General features: G+C 35.5%; 1 protein-coding gene across 2 annotated transcripts in view; it reads left to right on the top strand.

Moving 5' to 3' along the window:
* LOC136030276 (fatty acid-binding protein-like) overlaps positions 1–22,180 on the top strand; it is a 47,122-nt gene that overhangs the window by 15,857 nt on the left and 9,085 nt on the right. The window contains exons 1-2 of one of the 2 annotated variants that reach the window (XM_065709135.1): positions 5,989–6,143; positions 12,940–13,109. In XM_065709135.1, the coding sequence (XP_065565207.1) occupies positions 6,074–6,143; positions 12,940–13,109 (240 nt within the window). In that variant the 5' untranslated portion in view covers positions 5,989–6,073. Of the gene's footprint in view, positions 1–5,988; positions 6,144–12,939; positions 13,110–22,180 lie in introns of those variants that run through there. The other variant, XM_065709136.1, reaches the window with a different exon arrangement.

Here is a 22,180-nt window from a genome sequence, read left to right as displayed (position 1 = left end):
GTTTTCGACTATGTGGAACGAAATGGCTATCTCAAAATTTGGATTCGTTGACTTCGGGAAAAAAATGAGCATGGGAGGGGGCTTATGTGCCCTCCAATTTTTTCGGTCACTTAAAAAGGGCAATAGAACTTTTCATTTCCGTTAGAATGAGCCCTCTTGCGAGATTCTAGGACCACTTGGTCGATACGATGACCCCTGGGAAAAAAACAACAACAAATAAACACGCACCCGTGATCTGTCTTCTGGCAAAAAATACGAAATTCCACATTATTTTAGGGTTCTCTGATACGCTGAATGCGATGGTGTAATTTTTGTTAAGATTCTTTGACTTTTAGGGTGTGTTTCCCCCTATTTTCCAAAATAAGGCAAATTTTCTCAGGCTCGTAACTTTTGATGACAAAGATTAAATTTGATGGAACTTATATATTTAGAATCAACACGAAAATTCCATTCTTTTGATGTATCTTTTAGCATCAAAATTCCGTTTTTTAGAGTTTCGTTTACTATTGAGCCGGGTCGCTCCTTACTACAGTTCCTTACCACGAACTGTTTGATATGCCAAATAAATGAGCTAAATCAAGAAATGAGTTAAGTAGAATGAATCAATGGATGCCTAGAACAGCATTTTCTGACAGAAAGTGCCGTCAACATATGTGAACTACTCTCAAACAATTCAATTTTCCTTTGATTTGTCATTAAAATATATTTGCCAGGAAATAATTAATATTAAAAGGATATTTTAAGCCATGAAGCAACAAAAAAAATTAATTTGAATTGGCAGTAAGAAGTGTTTTTTTTTTCCTGCGCGTTTTTCTAATTCCCCACTTTTGTATAAAAGGGCTTCGAAGAATCAGGATGGGGCAAAGCATAGACTGAAGGAAAGGGAGAATGCCCCCTCTCAAAACAACTATGGGCTCTACTTGATTTTGAAGTGTCAGCATACATTAATGACGATAATTATTTATTACTGAAATGTCTCTGATAACTAGCGTGCATGTCAGGGAAGTTCAAGGAAAGACTATATAAACCTAATAGGGCATTTTTGGAAAAGGAACAGGAAAATGGAAGAAAACAACCGTTAAGGAAAAAAGGGTGGCCATATTTTGTACACAGGAAGTTTTCGCCTTTTTTTTTATATATAAAAACTGCAATACCAAAATTGTACCATAGCACTGCGGTTTTTCAAAAGTGTTTCTTTAAGAGAACCTGGCAAGCAGCAGTCCTCACAAGAAGTCAATGAGAGACAAAAAAATAACATTTTCAGATTGGAGACCGACTTATTCTCTGGACTCCAAAAGATTCTAGAACTGCCCTATATTGCTCTAATTCATATTAGCGTACCTACGACCAGTGTTTCGAGTGAACTGGAAATTTTGATTGCCGATTATTTCATGCATAAGCCCCTGCGAACAGGTATCATATGCCAACAAAGATAGCGCTACTGTGGACAGGTTATCCGCCATGGCGGAAGATAGAATCCCCAGAACGGTATTCGAGTGGCAACCGGAGGGAACCCAAAGAAGAGAAAAGCCAAAAAATACACTTCGTCTTAAATTCAAGCGGGACCTGAAGTTTACCAATTCGACAGTTAAATTCAAAGGGGAAGACGTCTTGGCAGCAGCATATATGGAGGATGATTAGTGGCTCTTTCTGGATATCCTGGGTGCCTCTAGTGGCACAGGAGGCACTAAGGTCTAAGATAAGGTAAAGAGTGAAGATATGTAATGTAATATGTAATTTAATTGATGTGTAATAATCGAAATGAAGATATGTAATGAGTGTAGGTAAAGAGTGAAGAGAAAAAAAATACCAGAAGTTATTATGAGCGATGAACTAAAATTAAAAAAATATATATTAGACTTAATAAAAGCAAATGACACAAATAAAAAACTTAATATGTACCAAAAATAAATTGATGTTCAACTCAACCCCGAAACGAACAGAACTTACCAGAAATATGAAATGGGATGATGTCTCTCTTGAAATCAAATTGTAGTTTAAAAAACAGACATCAAAAGATATATATTAAAGTTAAAAAAAAGAAGTTAGACTTAATAAAAAACGAAACCAAAAATAAATCAAGGAATAAATGACAAAGGAAATCTTGAGGAGGCTGTCAGCCAAATTTATACATCTAATAATATAGAATGGCAATTCTAGTGTGATTCTGCTTCTGACAAGGTTCAACGTGACTGCTTCTCTGCAAAAATCCAGATGTAGTTGAGTTAAAAAAATTAACAACTTAATAAAAAACGAAAACAATAACTAACTTATAATATACCAAAAATAAAACTGACGTTCGACTTAAACTCAAAACGAACATAAGTCACTGCATATGTGATCTGGGAAGTCGTCCTCGTGATTTTGAGGTGGAATCAAAATAAAAACCGATCTTTAGTCCTTCAAAATGGATGCAATGTGACTTAGATCGGGTAAAGTTTGGCAACAACTGTAGTTTATTATTCACAGTCGTAAAGCAACACCTATGACCATGTCTCACGGAGAAAAGTTGTCTGTTTCATGAAAATCTATTAGTTACTTGCCTTTAAAATGTAGGAGATAGACTTACCTTGGCCACGTCCTTCGTATGCCAGAGGATTGACACCGCTGCATATTTTATCAGTGGTGCCCCCAAGGGAGGCACAAAAGACGTCATCCAAGACACACCCCGCAATGGCTGTGTGAACAGGATCTTAGTAGAGGGGAGATATCTCTTCCACCTCAGCGGGACGACGCTAAAGGTATAGTTCTGCTTCGTGCTGTCTGGCAGTGTTTCGTAAATATCCTATACGTCATTCCTGGCTTTGAATAATCTAAGGTAAGCGACGTCTCGTCAGTTACAACACTGCAATCGCTAAAAATATTTGATAGGCAACTCTTACGTTTGCACGTTTGCGAAAACCCTTTCATCTCCGTATTACGCTATTAATTCAAACTTATCTACAGATTTTTTTTAAAGGAAATACGTTGCTATTGAATTATTTTCTTCATCTCTTAGATGTTTTGGGACAACTGAAAATGATTTAAACCATAGCAATATTTTATTTTTATTACTGCTCACTTTTAGTATCGAAGAATGGAGATGAAGACACAAAAAAAATGAAAATGTTAAAATTAATGTGTGCATACTTACTGCCAATTGGTCCCCATACTTTATGAAAAAAATGAACTTCAAAAATTAAAAAATAGCCGTTAGATTATTTATTTGAAATTTTGCGTTCTTATTTTTTGTGACCGGGGCAAGTGGCCCCTCTGTGCCCATTAAAACCCAGCACTGCTTCCAAGGGGCTAGTATAGTAAGAAATTGAAGGTCTATTGCGCTCTTTAAAAGTTAAAAAACACTAGAGGGTAACGTTCCCCCCTCTCTTAACCTTGTCTTATGCCCATTGACCCCCTGTTCCCTTTAAAGGCATACCAAAAGCAAGATACCTCAAGCTGTTGCTAGCTTCAAGATGAGCGCAAACGCTACGTGTGATGAAGTCCTGGAAATTACCCTTATTTGAACTTTTTTTTTATATACTCTTTTTAGTTTAAAAGAAATTTATGTTATTATTATCTGAATTAAAAGTTACCAATTTGATACTGTGCAGTACTTTTTATATACATTCTGTGGAAATCTGGTGTAAAATATCTTTTTACTACTAGAGAGAAAAATAGGGAAAAATTAACAAAAAGACTTAACACAAGGAATCTATGGAAAGTCGATCGGAAAATAGGAAGAATCAAAACTGAGAAGTGGAAGCACTGGGCTAAGGGTATTAGGCTGAAGCTTTTAGATAATCTTATGGGAGATTTTTAGCCAAATCAAAAGAGGCAATGGGCATTCAAGATGTCAAAAGGGCTCATTCTTAATATTTCGGCTACGGGCATTAAGTTGAAAGTGTTAGGGAATTTTGATGAGGACATTCAACTAAACCCAAAGACATTATGCCCGACCTGGATGCCATATGATCAATCTGCAGTGGCTAAAGGCATTAATTTTAAATTTTCAAGGAGTGTAGAGCTGATATTAAACTAAATCAAAAGACTCTATGTATGCGTCCAGGTTGTCATGATTACACGTCTGCAATATCTTAGGAACGACTAAGAACATTAAGTTAAGACTTTCGCAGAATGTCGAGTGGTATGTTGAGGAAACATATTAGACAGTACATGCATTTAAAGTGTCAAAAGGGCATGTCTGCAATATGTCAGGATCAGCTAAAGGTATTAAGTTGATACTTTCGGTGAGCGTTGCAGGGGTGTCGAGTTAAATCCAAAGATACTATGTAGACCCTAAATTCAATAACCTAAATTAAAAGTCAGTTAACAAAATTTTAATTTATATATTAATTAATTTAAGATTAGTTTAAGAAATTAGTTATTATAGTTAATGTTTAATTATGTTATTATTTAACAAATTAATTACATATATAATTAGATAGGCAAAACCAGCAAAATTTAGGTTCAACCAAAAAGAACCAAAAAATCTTCAGGAATTTTGGTATTCAGGTATGAAAAAAACTAACGAGCATTAAACATTCAGTTTTTGATGTCCTAGGTACTTTAAAGATATTTATAAACAGGGATTTAGATTTCTTATTTCGATTGTCAGGAAAATCAGTAAAGTAATGCGGAAGAAATTGTCAAATATTTATATATACGGGCAATATTGAGATCATTACAAAAAAATAGAGAACAAACCTCTGATTATATATTTTTAAGACACTATATTTCTGAAGTTTGTGTAGTTTTGAGTGCGTATGAGTTTTTGAGTAAAATTTCCGTTGAAATTTTTCCTGGAAATCCAAACCCCGCGGAAAATTTCTCCTGGTCAATTCCCCCTGAACATCTTCACATGCAAAATTGAGTTGACAAAGCGAAAGTTAGAAGAATAAAAAGAATTTCATATAGGAATTCTTTCAACGCCCTCCATAGTGTTAAACTTCCTGAAAATTTTACCCCCAGAAATTTTCATTCCCACGACAAATTATACCATGAAAACTCACCCCAAGCAAAAATTCCCCCCCCCCCCTCAAAAATGTATGATGTTCACTTTTCAATTACAAATACTATCCACCAACAATGAGACAAATTTTGTAACTTACTGCACTATACCCGCGTCTTATACAGGGGCGTGTTACCCCTAGATACATAGTTTTCGGATCTTTCAATTATACTAGACAAAATACCCGGTATCTCTAAAATTTTAACAGATGAATTTAGGGAAAAGGGGCGTGGGAGGGGGCTAGTTGGCCCTTAAATTAATACTAGTCCAACAGGGCAATATAACTTAATTTTTGCTTGAACACACTATCTCCCGATCTCTTAGGGCCATTAGTTTGATACAATCACCCCTGTCAAAAAAAGTAGATAAACACGGATCCGAAATCTTTCTTCCGACAAAAACATTAAATTTCATATTTTTGTTTATAGAAGCTTGAAACTTTTACAGTTGGGTTCTCTAATCTCTGAATCTGATGCTGTAATTTTCATTAAGACTCCTTGACTTTTAAAGGATGTTATCCCCTCCTTTTGAAAATCAATTAAATTTTCTCAGGATCATAGTATTTGATGGAGAATACTATAATTGACGAATCTATGTATTTGGAATGAACATAATAAGCCAATTCTTTTTATATATCTATTAATATCAAAATTCTGTCTTCTAGACTTTCGCTTACTATTGAGCCGAGTCACCTCTTGCTTACAGTTCATTACCACGAACAGTTTGAAACTATTAAATAGGAAATGTAAGTACAATCAAAGAGTATTCAAATTAGAGTTTTTCGTAAGTTATCCCCATACAGCACAGATCCTTAATTCTGAAATATCATCAAAAATATAACGCCAACCGAATTTCCCAACAAGGTGGCCAATTTTTTTTGGTGCTTAGGTTATCTGTTGGACTTTGGCATAAAAAAAATATTGGACAATATTTGCACATCATCTATATTTAGAACTTCTTGGATTTTGTCCGATGAAAAACAGTAAGAGATAGATAAAGTCTTTAATATATAACTAGGTTTTAAAAGGGATTCAGTCCATTCAACATATTTCCTTGGATTAGAAACCTCTTCCACGGACTTCCAAAATGGTTAACTGGAGCGGAAAATACAAGCATGTCAAGACAGAAGGCATGGATGATTATATGAAAGAACTAGGTAGGTAAAGTCTTTTAGCCTCTCAAGGTCTATATTTTGGCAGTCCCTTGGTAAAGAATAATGAACCCCTCGCGCATCACTTTTCTATTTTTCTGCTGCCAATTCACAAAAAAGGTTGGTCGTAAAAGCGGGCTCATCCAAACTGATAAAGCAAAAATATTTTCCCCCTTCTTTAGTCTTGTATAATATTTGCTCCATTTACCACCAAGGATACCCAATTCAATATTTGAGTTTGCATAGGGGTGGGAGGGTATATATACATAAATAGACGTAGGTACAACGTAAGCTGAGGAAACTCGTCCAACGGTGAGGATGGATATAAAGTCTTTTGGGACCGTTCCCAACCGAGGAATACACTAGAATTTCCCTTATCTTCTGTTTCGGCTATATAACCGTTATTATTCTTATATATCTGTTGGCAGTAAACCACTGCAATATGTGTTGTGTCCGATCCAAGTGGGATCAATTTCACCAAAGGACAGAAATGAGGTCTCTTATTCAGTCATTTGTGTTTCCGAGACAATCCTAACTTTGTTGTCATTCACAGTGAGGTTAGGATTCCTGGCTAAACTTTGAGAAGGCTGAATAAAAAAAATTAAAGAAGGTCTGCCTTTGGTTAGGATGGAGTTGCTATTGGTAAAATATATAACACAGCAGAGATTAAAATATTTGAACACTTGAAAGAGTGCTAAGAATTTGTGAAGAGAAAATTATTAAAGTCGAGGAGTATTATCCAAGCTGACGTTGATGTCAATCATAGTCAATGCCAGAAAAGCCTTATGGCTAATGTTACTCTACAAGATCAAAGTCTTGATTATTATCTTTACCAGATTATTGAATTCAACACTTATGTCGTATCCCATGGATCATACCAGTTTGAATTTTTCCTGATTGACATTTAGGATTCCTTTTATGTTCAGAACTGTTCTTTTGCAAGCGGTCATTTGGCGGTTGCAGCTCGAGGAAATCTTAAAATACTTCTAGTACCAAGCTAAAGTGAAAAATAAGGTTGTATCACCTCGTATACAAGGATGGATTGCAAAACTGCTTATCGACCAAGCCAAGACGTAAGTATACAAAGCAAGACCCAAGTAAAGCAGCGCCACTCTATGAAAAGGCAATCATAAAGGATATTGAATATTTTGTCCCATCAAAAACAATACTAGTCTCTTCTTGAGGAAGACTGTGGTTCAATACTGGTAGTAGAGAGACAACATGATGTTAGAAAAACACGGCTCAAAAGAAAAGGAGTTCAGACGAGGATTAGGATGCTTTCATTAGATGTCAGAACAAGTGTTTAAAAATCACGCGCCAAGCTAGGGCTGATTACAAGTTCAAGTTTGAAATAAAAATTAAAAGTACTCATAGAAATTGGGGGTAGGGGCTTGTCGAAGAAGCTCTGCCACCATCTAAGCCTTGTGCATTTCCATCGCTTCATTTCAAAGGGGCGATGCTGCATTCTGGCCGCGAAAAAGCGAATACTCTTTCAAAAGTTTCGTAAAGGGTTCTCAGCTTGATGACCCCCGAGTCTTCCCTGCCCTTTTCCACCACGAGTAAAGTAACTAGTGTAGATATATTGTTCTCAAAGAGACGTATCTCTGGATGGATTCTATACGACTTATACTTAACGGTGATAAATCTTACGTTTTAATTTTTACTGGATCGGAAGTGTCCATCCGGAGATATGTGGTATTGAAACATACAGAGGTTTTGAACAGTTGCCAAGAAAGGCGTTTTGCGAAATACCTGGGAGTCCAATTTGATGAGAATTTGTCATTCCTGCATCACGTTCAAGCAGTAGAGCTGAATATATCCCAGCATCTTGGAATAATAAAGAAACTAAGTGAAAAAGCAGGGTATTTCTGTGCAACCGATTTTGCGGCGTGAATAACAAATTTCTCTGAACATTTTGGTGCCAAAAGATTTATGTTGCTGCAAATACTCCTTAAAATACAGCACACATTAAGATTCTAATTTTTCATCCCTCTTTTACCTCTTTTAGGGTGGAAATAGGGTACTAAGGGATGAAATTATTTAGTTGTGATATCATTCTCGATCTCCTCAGGCCATAAATGATAAGAAACTGACTTTCAGTTCAAAATATGCTAAGAAAAGAAACAAACTTATAGCAGAAATTCAAATTTGCAATCCCCCCCCCCTTATCCCTTTTTATTGAAATTTCTGCTGAAATTTTGCTGAAAAAAGGGGTGTTTCTGTGCAGCCGATTTTGCAGCGTGAATAAAAAAATTTCTGAACATTTTGGTGCCAAAATTATTTCTGTTGCTCAAATGCGGGGTCAAAGTCGTATTTTTACTGGAGCTTTTTAATTCTGTTCTTTATGGCTTTTATTTAATAATTGAAGTTCTTATTCAGTTCTGATATCATTCTCGATCTCCTCAGGCCATAAATGATAAGAAACAGACTTTCAGTTCAAAATATGCTAAGAAAAGAAACAAACTTATAGCAGAAATTCAAATTTGCAATCCCCCCCCCCTTATCCCTTTTTTATTGAAATTTCTGCTGAAATTTTGCTGAAAAAAGGGGTGTTTCTGTGCAGCCGATTTTGCAGCGTGAATAAAAAAATTCTCTGAACGTTTTGGTGCCAAAATTATTTATGTTGCTCAAATGCGGGGTCAAAATCGTATTTTTACTGGAATTTTTTAATTCGGTTCTTTATGGCTTTTATTTGATAATTGAAGAAAAAACAAGCTTTATTAACTGAAAATAAGGAGCTGCATAAACAATTAAAATGAACCAAAATATTACGCACATAAGGGGGTTGCCCCCTCCCAATCTCTCGCTCTACGCTAAAGATTTTAGAATTTTTGAAAAAGTGTATTAGTTTAATTAAACGACCCTTGTGTTTCAAGAGTCAGTCTCAAAGAATTGAGACAAAAAGTTGTTTCAGGTGCGTAATAAAATCTGTTCGTTTTAAGTTTTGATGTTGCTTCTTACTCAAAGGATTGAGACAAAAAACTGTTTCACATACGTAAAAATTTCTGTTCGATTTAAGTTTTTATGTTGCTCCATACCTTCAGTTGAAAAATGTTTTTTTTTTGGTCGTTTTTAAATAATGCCGGGAAATCTGGCTTTCCTTCCATGAAAAATTCCTTCCCCAAACCAGAAAACCCTCCACGTAAACTTTTTTTCACATAAGATACCCCCCTACCTAAAACTTCCCTCGGGTAATTCCATTCTAGCTGAAAATTCCCCTTGGGGAAAGCAGCAAGTAGGCAATGGGCAAATTTTATGACTTACAGACCTTTGCTCAGAGGTTTGTGGAGATCAGGTTATCCCCTGGATTTTTTAATTATGCTGAACGAGATAGCTACTTCAAAATTTCGACTGGGCCACTTTTAGGAAAAAATAGTAGTGGATAGGGGGATAGATGCCCTCCAGTCTTTTTGGCTGAGTGAAAAGGGCACTAGACTGTTTAATTCCTCTTTGAATGAGCCCTTTTTCGACGTTCTATGACTATTTGTTCGATGCAATCACCACTGAAAAAAAAAAAAAAAATAAATAAATACTTATCCGTGATCTTTCTTCTGGAGTCTTATTCGTGTTTAAAGAAAGGATATTTATTAGATAATTTGGGTTTTAATACGTGAATTTTGCAAACTTTAATAAGTTTGCAAAATGAATGAATTTTCGAAGTTTTGAGAGTTAAGAAATCAAGGATAATTTTGAAAAATATCAAACATTTCGCAGCAAAGAACTATAAATAAGGAGCGATCCGGCTGAACAGTAACGAAAACTCTAGAAAGCAGAGTTTTAATATCAATATATATATATATATATATATATATATATATATATATATATATATATATATATATATATATATATATATATATATATATATACATATATATATATTCAAAATAATCAAATTTTTATGCTGATTTTAAATATAAGTTGCAGATAAATTTCATTACTTTAATCTTACTCATCAAAGGTTACGAGCCTGAGAAAATTTGCTTGGTTTTCGAAAAAAAGGGAAAAAACCCGTTACAATCATAGAATTTTACTAAAAAAAAAACTCACAATCAGATACAGCGTACCAGAGAACCCTACCTTAGATTTTAATCTCATATCTACAAAAATGTGGAACTTGGTATTTTTGTCAGGAAAAAGATCACGGATGCGTGTTTTTTTGTTTGTTTTTTTTTCCCCAGGGGTGATTGTATCGAGCCAGTGGGAATAAAATTGGCATAGGGCTCGTTTTAACAAAAAAGTTTTAGTGCCCTTTATAAGTGATCAAAAACTGGAGCGCAGTTAGGCCCCCTCCCATCCCACTTTTTTCCCAAAATTGTCTGATCAAAATGTTGAGATAGCTATTTTGTTCAACATAGGGAAAGGCCCAATAGCTATGTCTTTGGAGAAAAATTGACCCATCACAGCCCCTTGGGAAGGGTCTTTCAGTTACAAAATTTGGAAACGGTTTACAAATAGTATTTATTAGGAAGTATGCAGACATTTCTAGGGTGGGGAGGGAAGAATGAATTTTCACGAATTTTCACGCAATTTCACGAATTTTTCACAGGGACAATTTTCCATTGAGAGAGAAGTTTCCAGGGGATGGACTTTTCAGAGGATATTTTATACTGGGGGAATTTGCCAGAATTCCTATACGAAAATTTCTTTATATTTCTTGCTTTCTCTTTACCGACTGAATTTTACGCGTGGAGATGTTGAGGGTAATTATCCGGGGTAAATCTTCCCCAGATTGAATTTTACAACGGATATTTGCTTGGGGAGCAAATTTATCGGTGAAGATGAAGCCAGATAAGTTGAAGACGGTGAAGATGGTCATTATTTTAAAAAGATGGGAAATTAAATAAAAAACTGGTTATTCCAACTGAAAGTAAGGATCAACATTAAAGCTTAAAACGAACCGATATTATAACGTATATGAGGGGGTTACCCCCTCCTGAACCCCTAGCTCCTTACACGAAAATTTTTTTAAAAAGTTTTTTTATTATAATTAAACAACAAACGTGTTTCAGAAGTCGTTCTCAAAGACATGAGACAAAAAGTTGAAATTTAGCGTAAAAAGCGAGGTATTGAGGAGGGGGAGACCCTCCTCACATACGTTGCTATCTCCTCAACACGTCGCTCTTTACGCTAAAGTATAATTCTTGTCCCAATTCTTTAACAAACGACTCATGAAACGCAAGGATTGTTTAATTAAAATTATAAGTAACTTTTTTAATGTACCGAAAAACTTTTGAGTGAAGAGGACATGTTAACGAGGGGGCAGTCTCTCAGATGCGTAACAATTTCTGTTCTTTTTAAAATTTAATGTTGCTCCTTACTTTCAGTTGAAAAAACTGTTTCTTATTTAATTAGTGTTAAAAAGACGAGGTAGATTGGACTAAGAATAAATAAGGGCAGAGATGCGATGAAGGGCTTGCTGTGGTAAAGGTAGGAAATTAGGTTAGTAGCTGGTTTCGAATTAAAGTGGGAGTTAACCAAGGTTGAGCTCTATTCCTATATATATATATATATATATATATATATATATATATATATATATATATATATATATATAGATTATTTCAGAGCAAAGACAATGGGAGACGACACTTTCAAGTGGGAAAGTAAAAGATTTATGAAACTTAGATGAAAATATTAACAAAATAAATAAATTTTTAGAGGTTTTGCAAGTTAAAGTTGCAATAATAGATTCAAAATTTAATGTTAAGAAGATTAAATCGTTAAGGATAGGATTGAGTGGCGCTGAAGAGGTGATATTTGATGGCAAGAAAATTGATCAAGTGGATATTTTCACTTAACTAGGTAAATTATTGCTAAAGAAGTTGGATGCAGCGAAATTATAAAAAGTAGAATAGCCATGGCGCAGTTGAAACAAGCTTGGAAGAATAGAAAAACATACCTGTGAACTAAGATTAGGATATTGAAAGGCTCAGCCTTGCCTATGGTCAAGTATAGCAGAAACAAGTTTGAAAATATTTGTACTTCGAAAGCCTTAGGCAAATCAAAAGAAACTTCGACTTGCCGAATGTTTTAAAGAGCAATTGTCTGAGGATAACTCGAGGTACTCGATTGACTGACTGTGTATCAAACACTAAGCTGCCGAAAGAGACAATAAGAAAGTATTTAAAGGAAGTTGAAACTTCATAGAATGGTTGCAAAAAGTGCAGCTCAAATTAAATTGGGGTGAAAGACTAGCCTGTGCAGCTATCAATGGCTAAAATGTTGGCCTCAGGTGGCTTATTACTCCAGTGAGCTCTTAGTAGCAGCAGTAGCGGTAGCCCTACTCTCAACAACAACAAAATTTCCAAGTCGACGAACGGTGTACTTTGCGCATGTACCGATCGATTACGCATCCACCCTTCACGTTTACGCATCCACCCATTGGTTACGCATCCACCCATCGCGTTACGCATCCACCTTTCGGGTGGAAATGCAATACGTGGTTGGGGGCAAATTATCCGACTGTAAATTAGGGTAACTTTTATAAAGTCAGGTAGTTTAGGGTTAAGGAAATTAAGTAAAAAATAAATAATATTATAAGCAGCATACGAAAGTGTGTCAAGATTAAAGCCAGCTAAAATGACACCCTTTGCCATGGAACAATAGGAAAGTAACACTTCGTTTCCTTTTCGAACCAAAGTGACGTGTAAATTAAGTTACGATATATTTAGACAAATTGCCCCAAAAAGTAAATCAAAACTTGCAGTGGGGCTTCTGTTGGAGGGGCAGCAGACCCACTTTGTGCCTTTATTTATATAATTAAGAGAACTGGCATGATTCCAACTATTAAATATTTTAGGAGTTGATTTTGCCACTCGTACCGCCGCCAAGGCTTGGTCTCCAGACGTTGAGTACAAAGTTGAAGGCGACACTTACCATATCATCACTTCTGGCTTGAAATCCCATCATGCCTCATTCAAACTTGGCGTTGAACAAGAAGAAAAGTCCATTGATGGAAGAACTGTAAAGGTAAATCCATAGATGTATCTTACCTCATGTAATTGGGAAATATACGTAACTCATAGCCAATGATTAATCTGAAAAAAAAAAAAAAACAGTGACGTAATACAACCCCTACCTGAACACCTTATCGATGTTGTCTTGTCGTTGTGAAACAAAATAAATGACAAACGTGTTTGTCTACCGGCGAGAAAAAAATACTAGATAATGGTGATTTGTTGCTTAATTTAGTGATTTTATTCAATAATCTAGTGATTTATGAGCTGATTTAGCGATTTTTTGGTTTAAGCAACTTAAAAAATCACTAAAAATAGTGATAAATCACTAGGAGTGGCAGCCCTGATAACATATTTCCTCTTTCAGATAATTTATTTGGAATCGAAGTCAAAAATACAGATTTAAAGATTCATCAAATCTGTGATAAATCACTGACTAAAAGAAAAGTTCAGAACGATTGTTGAGATTATGACCTTTAGTTATGTTTAAAAAATCTAATCACTTTACAAGTTCAGTAGGAAGTGCGCGTGGAGTCATCGTATTCTCAGCGAGATGGCTTCAAAAATGGATAAAATTCCAAAAAAAAAATTTATATCAAAAATAGATTTCCAAAAAAGGTTTTCACTAAGAAAGAGCCGAAAACTTTTTCCTAAATAGTTTATATATTCAATTTTTGTTTGGTGAGATGAGCTGCTTGTCTTCTTCGTCCTTTTTAAGTACTATCTAAATATTAGAACTATTCACCTTATGGCCACAGAGTGGTTGAAGCCAAGTCAGGGAATAACAGGTACAGAAGTTCAACGAGAAAGTGCATTTTTAAAAGAGCGTTGTTAGCCTAATTTTTGCCAAAATATCCAAAATATATCTTCAAAGCTAAAATTAAAAATACAACAGAAACAAAATCAAAACCATATTCATTCTTTTCATGTTTTTGCTTATATGTAATTTTTTGTTAGGATTCGGGCATATGAACTGAGCACGTATCCAAAGCCCCTCAGCCCGATATGTCAACATATGCATCTAATGTAAGCAAAAACGTTTAACTATGAATAAAGGAGCAAAAGGTGGAACACATAAATCTTGTTATTTTGGACCAGTACGCATGCCCACTGTCAATGCGCATTCTCATGAGTGGCAGTTTTTAAAAACAGGACCCAAAATACCAAATCTTAAACAGAAGGATCATGAAATTCTGATTTATTTTGTAAATAAACATTCTTGTTTTTCACTTCTAACACTTCATAGTTTTTAATAACGGACAGGATCCAAAACGAATGAAAACGTGGCTTTTCACAGAAATACTAAATTTGGTTATAGGTTTAGCTATTTGAGTCTTCTGATGCTTTCAATAAGCAGGCATAGGCACAAGTTAGGTAAATAGACATAGATTTTGTTTTGACTATCCTCTTCAAGTTCTTTATAATATTTTATTTAATTAATATTGTTTAATTTATTACTAAATCATATTATTTTCCAATAGTGCACAAGTTTCAGATAGAATGAAACAAGGCTTTTCAGAGACGAACTATCTCCAACTATAAGTTTAGCCATTTGTGCCTTATTAAGCTCTGAATGAGCAGGTCATGCACATGAAAGCAGAAGATGGGACGTATAGAGGAGATGGCTTCATGGAATAGGCTAAATTGCTCCAGATATGTTATTTATAACTAAAAAGATAAGTTCATTCAAAATATTCGCAGCTAATATGGTAATTATATTAATCAAAATATTCGCAGCTTATATATTCGTATATGGCAATTCCTTACGTGTGTTGCGAGAGCAACACTTTGGTTTTGTCGTGTTTTTATTTTTATTTTTTTGTTCCTAGCACCCCGATTTCAGCTTATTCCTAAAAAGAAGTAAGGGTCTAACCTCTGCAGTTTTTACGGGAAGTGTGGATCTTAGGCCGAATTGATGAATATGACTTTGTATTTTGGAAAGCTTCGTAGAACTCTTGCCTGGGGCCGAAAAGGATGGTTTTTGGTCAGTAGTAAGGTAAAAACTGAAACCAAAAATAGGCCGCTACCAATTCTGAGACATATAGGGGAGTTTTAAGTAAAAGTCAGCTGTTAGCTCATAATCATCTTCGGTAATGAGGGATAAGTAGAAGTTCTTTCTCCTTATGCAACCAGAATAAAATAGAAAAAAGGAAGAAAAGTACCATATGATTCCGCATTTAATGTTCTTTTAAATATAGATACCAAAGCCATTGTAATTGAACTTTAGTAAAACAGTTCACAATAGGGATGATACCTTTTTATTGACAGTGAATAGATATAAAATTATTTAACTGGATATTTCGAACACATATACAGTGTTCATCATCAGCAGAGTTTTACTGCTGATGATGAACATTGTATATGTGTTCGAAATATCCAGTTAAATAATTTTATATCTATTCACTGTCAATAAAAAGGTATCATCCCTATTTTGAACTGTTTTACTTTCGTCATGGAAAGGCAGTGTGGTCTTCGAAGTTATCTAAATTGAACTTTAGCATTGAAAGCTGTTCTCAGAGGGGCTACTCAGCTACTCAGGGTGCCACAACTGGGGGTGTCAAGGCTGGAGGATTTCTAATTTTAATGAGACTGCAATTAATTTTTCCTCAGACACCACCAACCATAGGAACAGTCTGCTAGTACCCTCTGGTGGTTTCAGAAATAACTTTATGGTACATAAAATGCTTGCTGATTTCGTTATTTTTGGTTTTCAAATTTTCTGTATTGCGAAATTTGAATCAACCGTTTATGAGAGGAAAGAGAAAAAAACTAGATCTACGTTGCATGGGCAACGTGAGGTGTTGCGGCACGCTTTTTTCGGCTTCGCCAAAGAAAGTGTTGCGTGAGCAACACTTTAGTTTTGTTTCCTCGCTTTGATTAAACGCTAAGTTGTTAATCTGTAAGGATCTTAAAATAAATACTATGTACACCAACTCGCAAAAGTTGCAGACCCCTCAATGCCACTAGTAAAAGTCGCAAACCCCTCATCACTGAAGATGATTTAGCGTAACAGCCAATTATTACTTACAAGTCCCCTACATATATTACACCTGGAACTAAATTGGTCTTACTATCAAATACATAGGAAACAAATAATAGGTACACCAACTAGTAAAAGTTGCGAACCTCGAATTGCCGAAGATGATTATGACCTAGCAGACGACTGTTGCTTAAAACTCCCGTATATGTCTGATAATTGGCATCGGCCTATTTTTGGTTTCAGTGTGTACCTTACTACTGAAGTTCAACCCCTTTAAACTTTCAAACCGGTATATCTCATGAAGAAATCTTTCTACTAAAAATGGATAGCATACACTTTAATCAGCTCTTCAAAAGCTATCGACTGCCGTCAAATAAAAAATCTATCTGTCATAGTTCAAAAGTTGACTTTTTGCCGTAGGCTAAGTTTCTAACGTCATCACTTACAAAGGAGCAGAGGATAAACTCTAATTTCTTTAGCAATAAGAGAACTCTTAAAATTTAAGAGGCACATCTGACACCATTTCTCTACCGCAATCCCAAGTGTGAACAAGAGCTAAGAGCTTTATATGGCACTAGTGACGAGGCAAGAAGGGCTAAGAGGCAAGAGCTCATATGGTATGAGCTCTAACAAAATTCTAAGAATCAATAGATAGATTTAAAAGGAAAATCAGAGGCTTAATGTCGGTCAGGATTTAAAATAAGAGCTCTGAGTCACGATGTCCTTCTAAATATCAAAATTCATTAAGATCCGATCACCCACTCGTAAGTTATAAATACCTAATTTTTTCTAATTTTTCCTCTCCCTTTAGCCCCCCAGATGGTCGAATCTGGGAAAACGACTTTATCAAGTCAATTTGTGCAGCTCCTTGACACGCCTACCAATTTTCATCGTCCTAGCACGTCCGGAAGCGCCAAACTCGCCAAATCACTGAACCCCTCCCCCCAACTCCCCCAAAGAGAGTGAATCCAGTACGGTTACGTCAATCACGTATCAAGGATATTTGCCTATTCTAATCACCAAGCTTCATCTTGATTCCTCCACTCCAAGTGTTTTCCAAGATTTCCCCCTCCAACTCCCCCCAATGTCAAAAGATCTGGTCGGAATTTGAAATAAGAGCTCTGAGACATGAATTCCTTCTAAATATAAAATTTCATTAAGATCCGATCACCTATTCGTAAGATAAAAATAACCCAATTTTCACGTTTTCCAAGAATTCCGGTTTCCCCCTCCAACTCCCCCCAATGTTACAGGATCTGGTCGGAATTTAAAATTTGAGCTTTAAAGCACAAGATTCTCCTAATAACAAATTTCATTAAGATCTGGTCACCCTTTCGTAAGTTACAAATACCTCATTTTTCCAAATTACCCCCCCCCAACTCCACCAAAGAGAGCAGATCCGGTCCGGTTATGTCAGTCACGTATCTTAGACAGGTTTTTATTCTTCCCAGCCAGTTTCATCCTGATCTCTCCGCTTTAAGTATCTTATAAGATTTCCAGTCCCCCCCAACTGCCCGCCCCCAATGACGCTGGATCCGGTTGAGATTTAAAATAAGAGATCTGAGCTACGAGGTCCTTCTAAATATGAAGTTTCATGAAGATCCAATCACTCCTTCATAAGTTAAAAATAAGTCATTTTTTCTAATTTTTCAGAATTAACCTCCCTCCCCCAATAGATCGGATCCGCTCCAATTATGTGAATCACGTATCTAAGACTTCTGCTTATTTTTCCCACCAAGTTTCATCCCGATCCCTCCAGTCTAAGTGTTTTCCATGATTTTAGGTTCCCCCCCAAACTCCCCCAATGTCACCAGATCCGGTCGGGATTTAAAAATAGTTCTTTGAGACACGATATCCTTCTAACTATCAAATTTCATTGAGATCCGATCACCCGTTCGTGAGTTGAAAATACCTCATTTTTTCTAATTTTTCAGAATTAACCCCCCCCCCCCCAACTACCCCAAAGAGAGCGGATCCGTTCAGGTTATGTCAATCATGTATTTAGGATTTGTGCTTATTTTTCCCACCAAGTTTCATCCCGATCCCTCCACTCTAAGTGTTTTCCAAGATTTTAGGTTTCCCCCTCCCAACCCCCCCCCCCCCAATGTCACCAGCTCCGGTCGGGTTTTAAAATAAGAGATCTTAGTTACGAGGTCCTTCTAAATATGAAGTTTCATGAAGATCCGATAACTCCTTCGTAAATTAAAAATACGTAATTTTTTCTAATTTTTTTAGAATTACCCCCCCCCTCCAATAGAGCGGATCCGTTCCAATTATGTAAATCACGTATCTAAGACTTATGCTTATTTTTCCCACGAAGTTTCATCCCTATCCCTCCAATCTAAGCGTTTTCCCTGATTTTAGGTTCCTCACAAACTACCCCCAATGTCAACAGATTCGGTCGGGATTTAAAATAAGAGCTTTGAGACACGATATCCTTCTAAATATCAAATTTCATTGAGATCCGATCACCCATTCGTAAGTTAAAAATACCTCAATTTTTTAATTTTTCAGAATTACCCCCCCCCCTCCCAACTACCCAAAAGAGAGCGGATTCGTTCAGGTTATGTCAATCATGTATCTAGGTGTTGTGTTTATTTTTCCCACCAAGTTTCATCCCAATCCCTCCACTCTAAGTGTTTTCCAAGATTTTAGGTTTCCCCCTCCCACCCCTCCCCCCAGTGTCACCAGATCCGGTCGGGATTTAAAATAACAGCTCTGAGACACGATATCCTTCCAAACATCAAATTTCATTAAGATCTGATCAGCCTTTCGTAAGTTAAAAATACTTCATTTTTTCTATTTTTACGAATTAACGGGCCCCCCCTCCCCCCGGATGATCAAATCAGGAAAAAGACTATTTCTAATTTAGACTGGCCCGGTCTTTGATACCACTGCCAAATTTCATCGTCCCAGCTTACCTGGAAGTGCCTAAAGTAGCAAAACCGGGACCGACAGACCGACCGACAGAATTTGCGATTGCTATATGTCACTTGGTTAATACCAAGTGCCATAAAAATCGAATGATAAACTCGGCTGAAATCACGAACACAAATGGGTGGAAACAACAGATTTTCGGCCCCAGGCAAGAGTTCTACGAAGCTTTCCAAAATGCAAAGCCATATACATCAATCCGGCCTAAGGTCTACACTTTCCATAAAAACCGCAGAGGTTAGACCCTTACCACTTTCAAGGAATAACCTGAGATCGGGGTGCTGGGAAAAAAACACGACAAAACCAAAGTGTTGCTCTCGCAACACAATAAGATAATAAATTAAACAAGATAATAAAAGTAAACAACAACATTAAAAGTTAAAACGCACAAGTTATCCGCTGTTTGATAGGAACTATCACCCCCACACCTCCACTAATAATTAACTGAGAGCATTTTAGAGTACAAAAAAGGGTCTGTTAACAACTGTAGTGTTTACATATTTATATATGATATATATATATATATATATATATATATATATATATATATATATATATATATATATATATATATATATATATATATATATATATATATATATATATATATATATATATTTATATATATATATATATATATATATATATACATATATATATATATATATATATATATTATATATATATATATATATATATATATGTATATATATATATTTATATATATATATATATGTATATATATATATGTATATATATATATATATATATATATATATATATATATATATATATATATATATATATACATTATTGACAGAAGAAAGATAAAAATTACTTAAATTGTCCTCTCTCGTCATTCAGCCCCAAAGTCACCAACCGCCCGCAAGAAAATGCTTCTTTAACTAGTTTTTAAACTGTGGCACACTTTCCCCTCCCCGAAATGGTATAAAAATAAATAGCAATACATAATATATAATGATATAATAGAATTTATTATGTGAATATATAAAAATATGTAGCCTGGAATGGTAAAAAAAATATATGGGAAAGGAATAAAATATAGTGCAGTTATAATTTAGCTTTTGAACAATTGTTTGCGAAAAATCCGCAAAAAAAAATAGTACAGAATCTAAAAAATAAGCCAACTCTTTCGTATAGCATAAGCTTATATCTGATCCTATAAGAGGGATCGGGCTGAGGCACAATCGCGGTGGTAGTAGATATTGGACTTGGGAAGACTATGAAATACTCATTTTTTCTATTTAATTTCTGTTGCATAGACGAAGTTCACTAGGGAGTGCTCACCTTACCATACTCTCCTATATAATCACCTGCAAATATTTTGAATTTACTTAACTCTGTAGGCATAAGTAAAATCTTGAGAGCCTTTTGGCTTATTCAGTAAAGTAATTCCTTCTAGGTAATAAACAGAAAAAACAAGTTTTTTTTATTGAAAGTAAGGAGCTATATTAAAGCTTAAAATGAGCAGAAATTATTCTGTATACGAAAGGGGCTATCCCCTCCTCAACGTCTCATTCTTTATGCTAAAGTTCAACTCTTTGTTAAATCTCTATCTTTTTAAAAAATAAAAATTTTAGCGTAAAGAGCGAGACATTAAAGAGTGAATAGCTCCTTTCATATACGGAGTAGTTTCAGTTTTTTTAAGCTTTAAAAAGTTTGTTTTTGTTTTTTAATTTCTGAACGTTTCTCAACTGATGCAGGTTCGAATTTGGCTTATCGTACATGAAAAATTAAAACAAAATTTGAATATTAATTTTGGCAGATTTATTCCGTGTATAAAGGGTTGCCTCCTCTTCAATACCTTGCTCTTTGCGCTAAAGCTGTTTGCGATTTTAAATAAAGCTTCCTATTCAAATTAAACTGGCCCCGTGTTGTAGTAGACGCTCAGTAAAAAATTTTGACACAGTCAAACTTTAGCATAACGAGCAAGGCATTGAGGAGGGACGACTCTTCATATATGCATTAATTTCTGTTCGTTTTTCAAATAATGCAGGTAAATCTGTCTCACTATCGATGAAATATACCCCTCCCCCTCACGAAAAACTTCCCCGTGGAAATTTCCTCAAATGTAAAGGACATCCCCCCGTCAAATTTCCATTCTCGCTGAGAATTCCTCCCCTCCCTATAAAATTGCTTGTGGACGATTCAGCCTGAATAATCCTCGTTAGTATTCTTTCATTTGAATAAGATTTTAATCTTTAGTCGGTTTCTCGATCACTCCAGAAATGTCCCCTTCCGTGGAAATTATTTTCCGAAAGTCAAAATACGCGGGAGAAAACTCTGGATAATTACCAGGAACATCTCCGCATTAAAAATTTGGCAAAGAAAATGTAAGAATTAAAAAGAATTTCGTATAGTTATTCTGTACAAACCCAACACATTTCCTTATTTCTAACAGCCAAATCCTCCTCTGGCAATAGACTCATTGGGTATTTATATTGCACAGCCGTGAAATTGACTTATTGGCAGTTTTAAGTGCAACCATGGCCGCGCCCACACAATCTTCTCCACCCAATGTCACAATGTCTCAAATGCTTCTACCAATTGAATGGGATTACTAAAATCTCTTAGTGCATGGGCATAAGAGATTGCAATGGCTTCATGTTCTCACGATTCGAGTTTAATTGAATCTTACACGTCTTTGAGTTTGGCATCGATATCTGAAGCAACTTTATCGCTCTGCAAGGGTGAATTTTAAAAATTGTTTGATCACAAGATGGCTTTGTGACCCGAAATCGTCTCAACAGAATGGTAAAAATGACGCTTACATTGCCTCAAGCGATGCTTTAATTTCAATTCTGCTTGAAAAGCAATTAGACATATTGGACAATAATGACGTGTAGTCTGATTCTGCCCTTGGCTTAAACCGGACTAATATCTGTAATTTGAATAAAATTTCCAATTACACTGTGCTCTTTGGCAGGCTCTTAAAGAAGCCATACCTAGTGTTTCATCAATTCAATAGATGGAACTGTCATTGAATATATTACCCCATTTTTATCCTTATGCTCCCCCTCTTCAAATTATGTATCGTACTGCAAAACTGTGACACCAGTTTTTAAATGTTCATTGGCCAGTCCAAAAATTTCTATCCCCTTAAATGTTATAGGATATTGCCCTTTTAAACAGTTATTATCTAGTTTAGG

This window comes from Artemia franciscana, chromosome 8 (assembly GCF_032884065.1).
Source record: "Artemia franciscana chromosome 8, ASM3288406v1, whole genome shotgun sequence".
Lineage (NCBI taxonomy): Eukaryota > Metazoa > Arthropoda > Branchiopoda > Anostraca > Artemiidae > Artemia > Artemia franciscana.
Note: the sequence above shows the minus strand (reverse complement) of the source record. Positions and strands in the feature narration are given on the sequence as shown.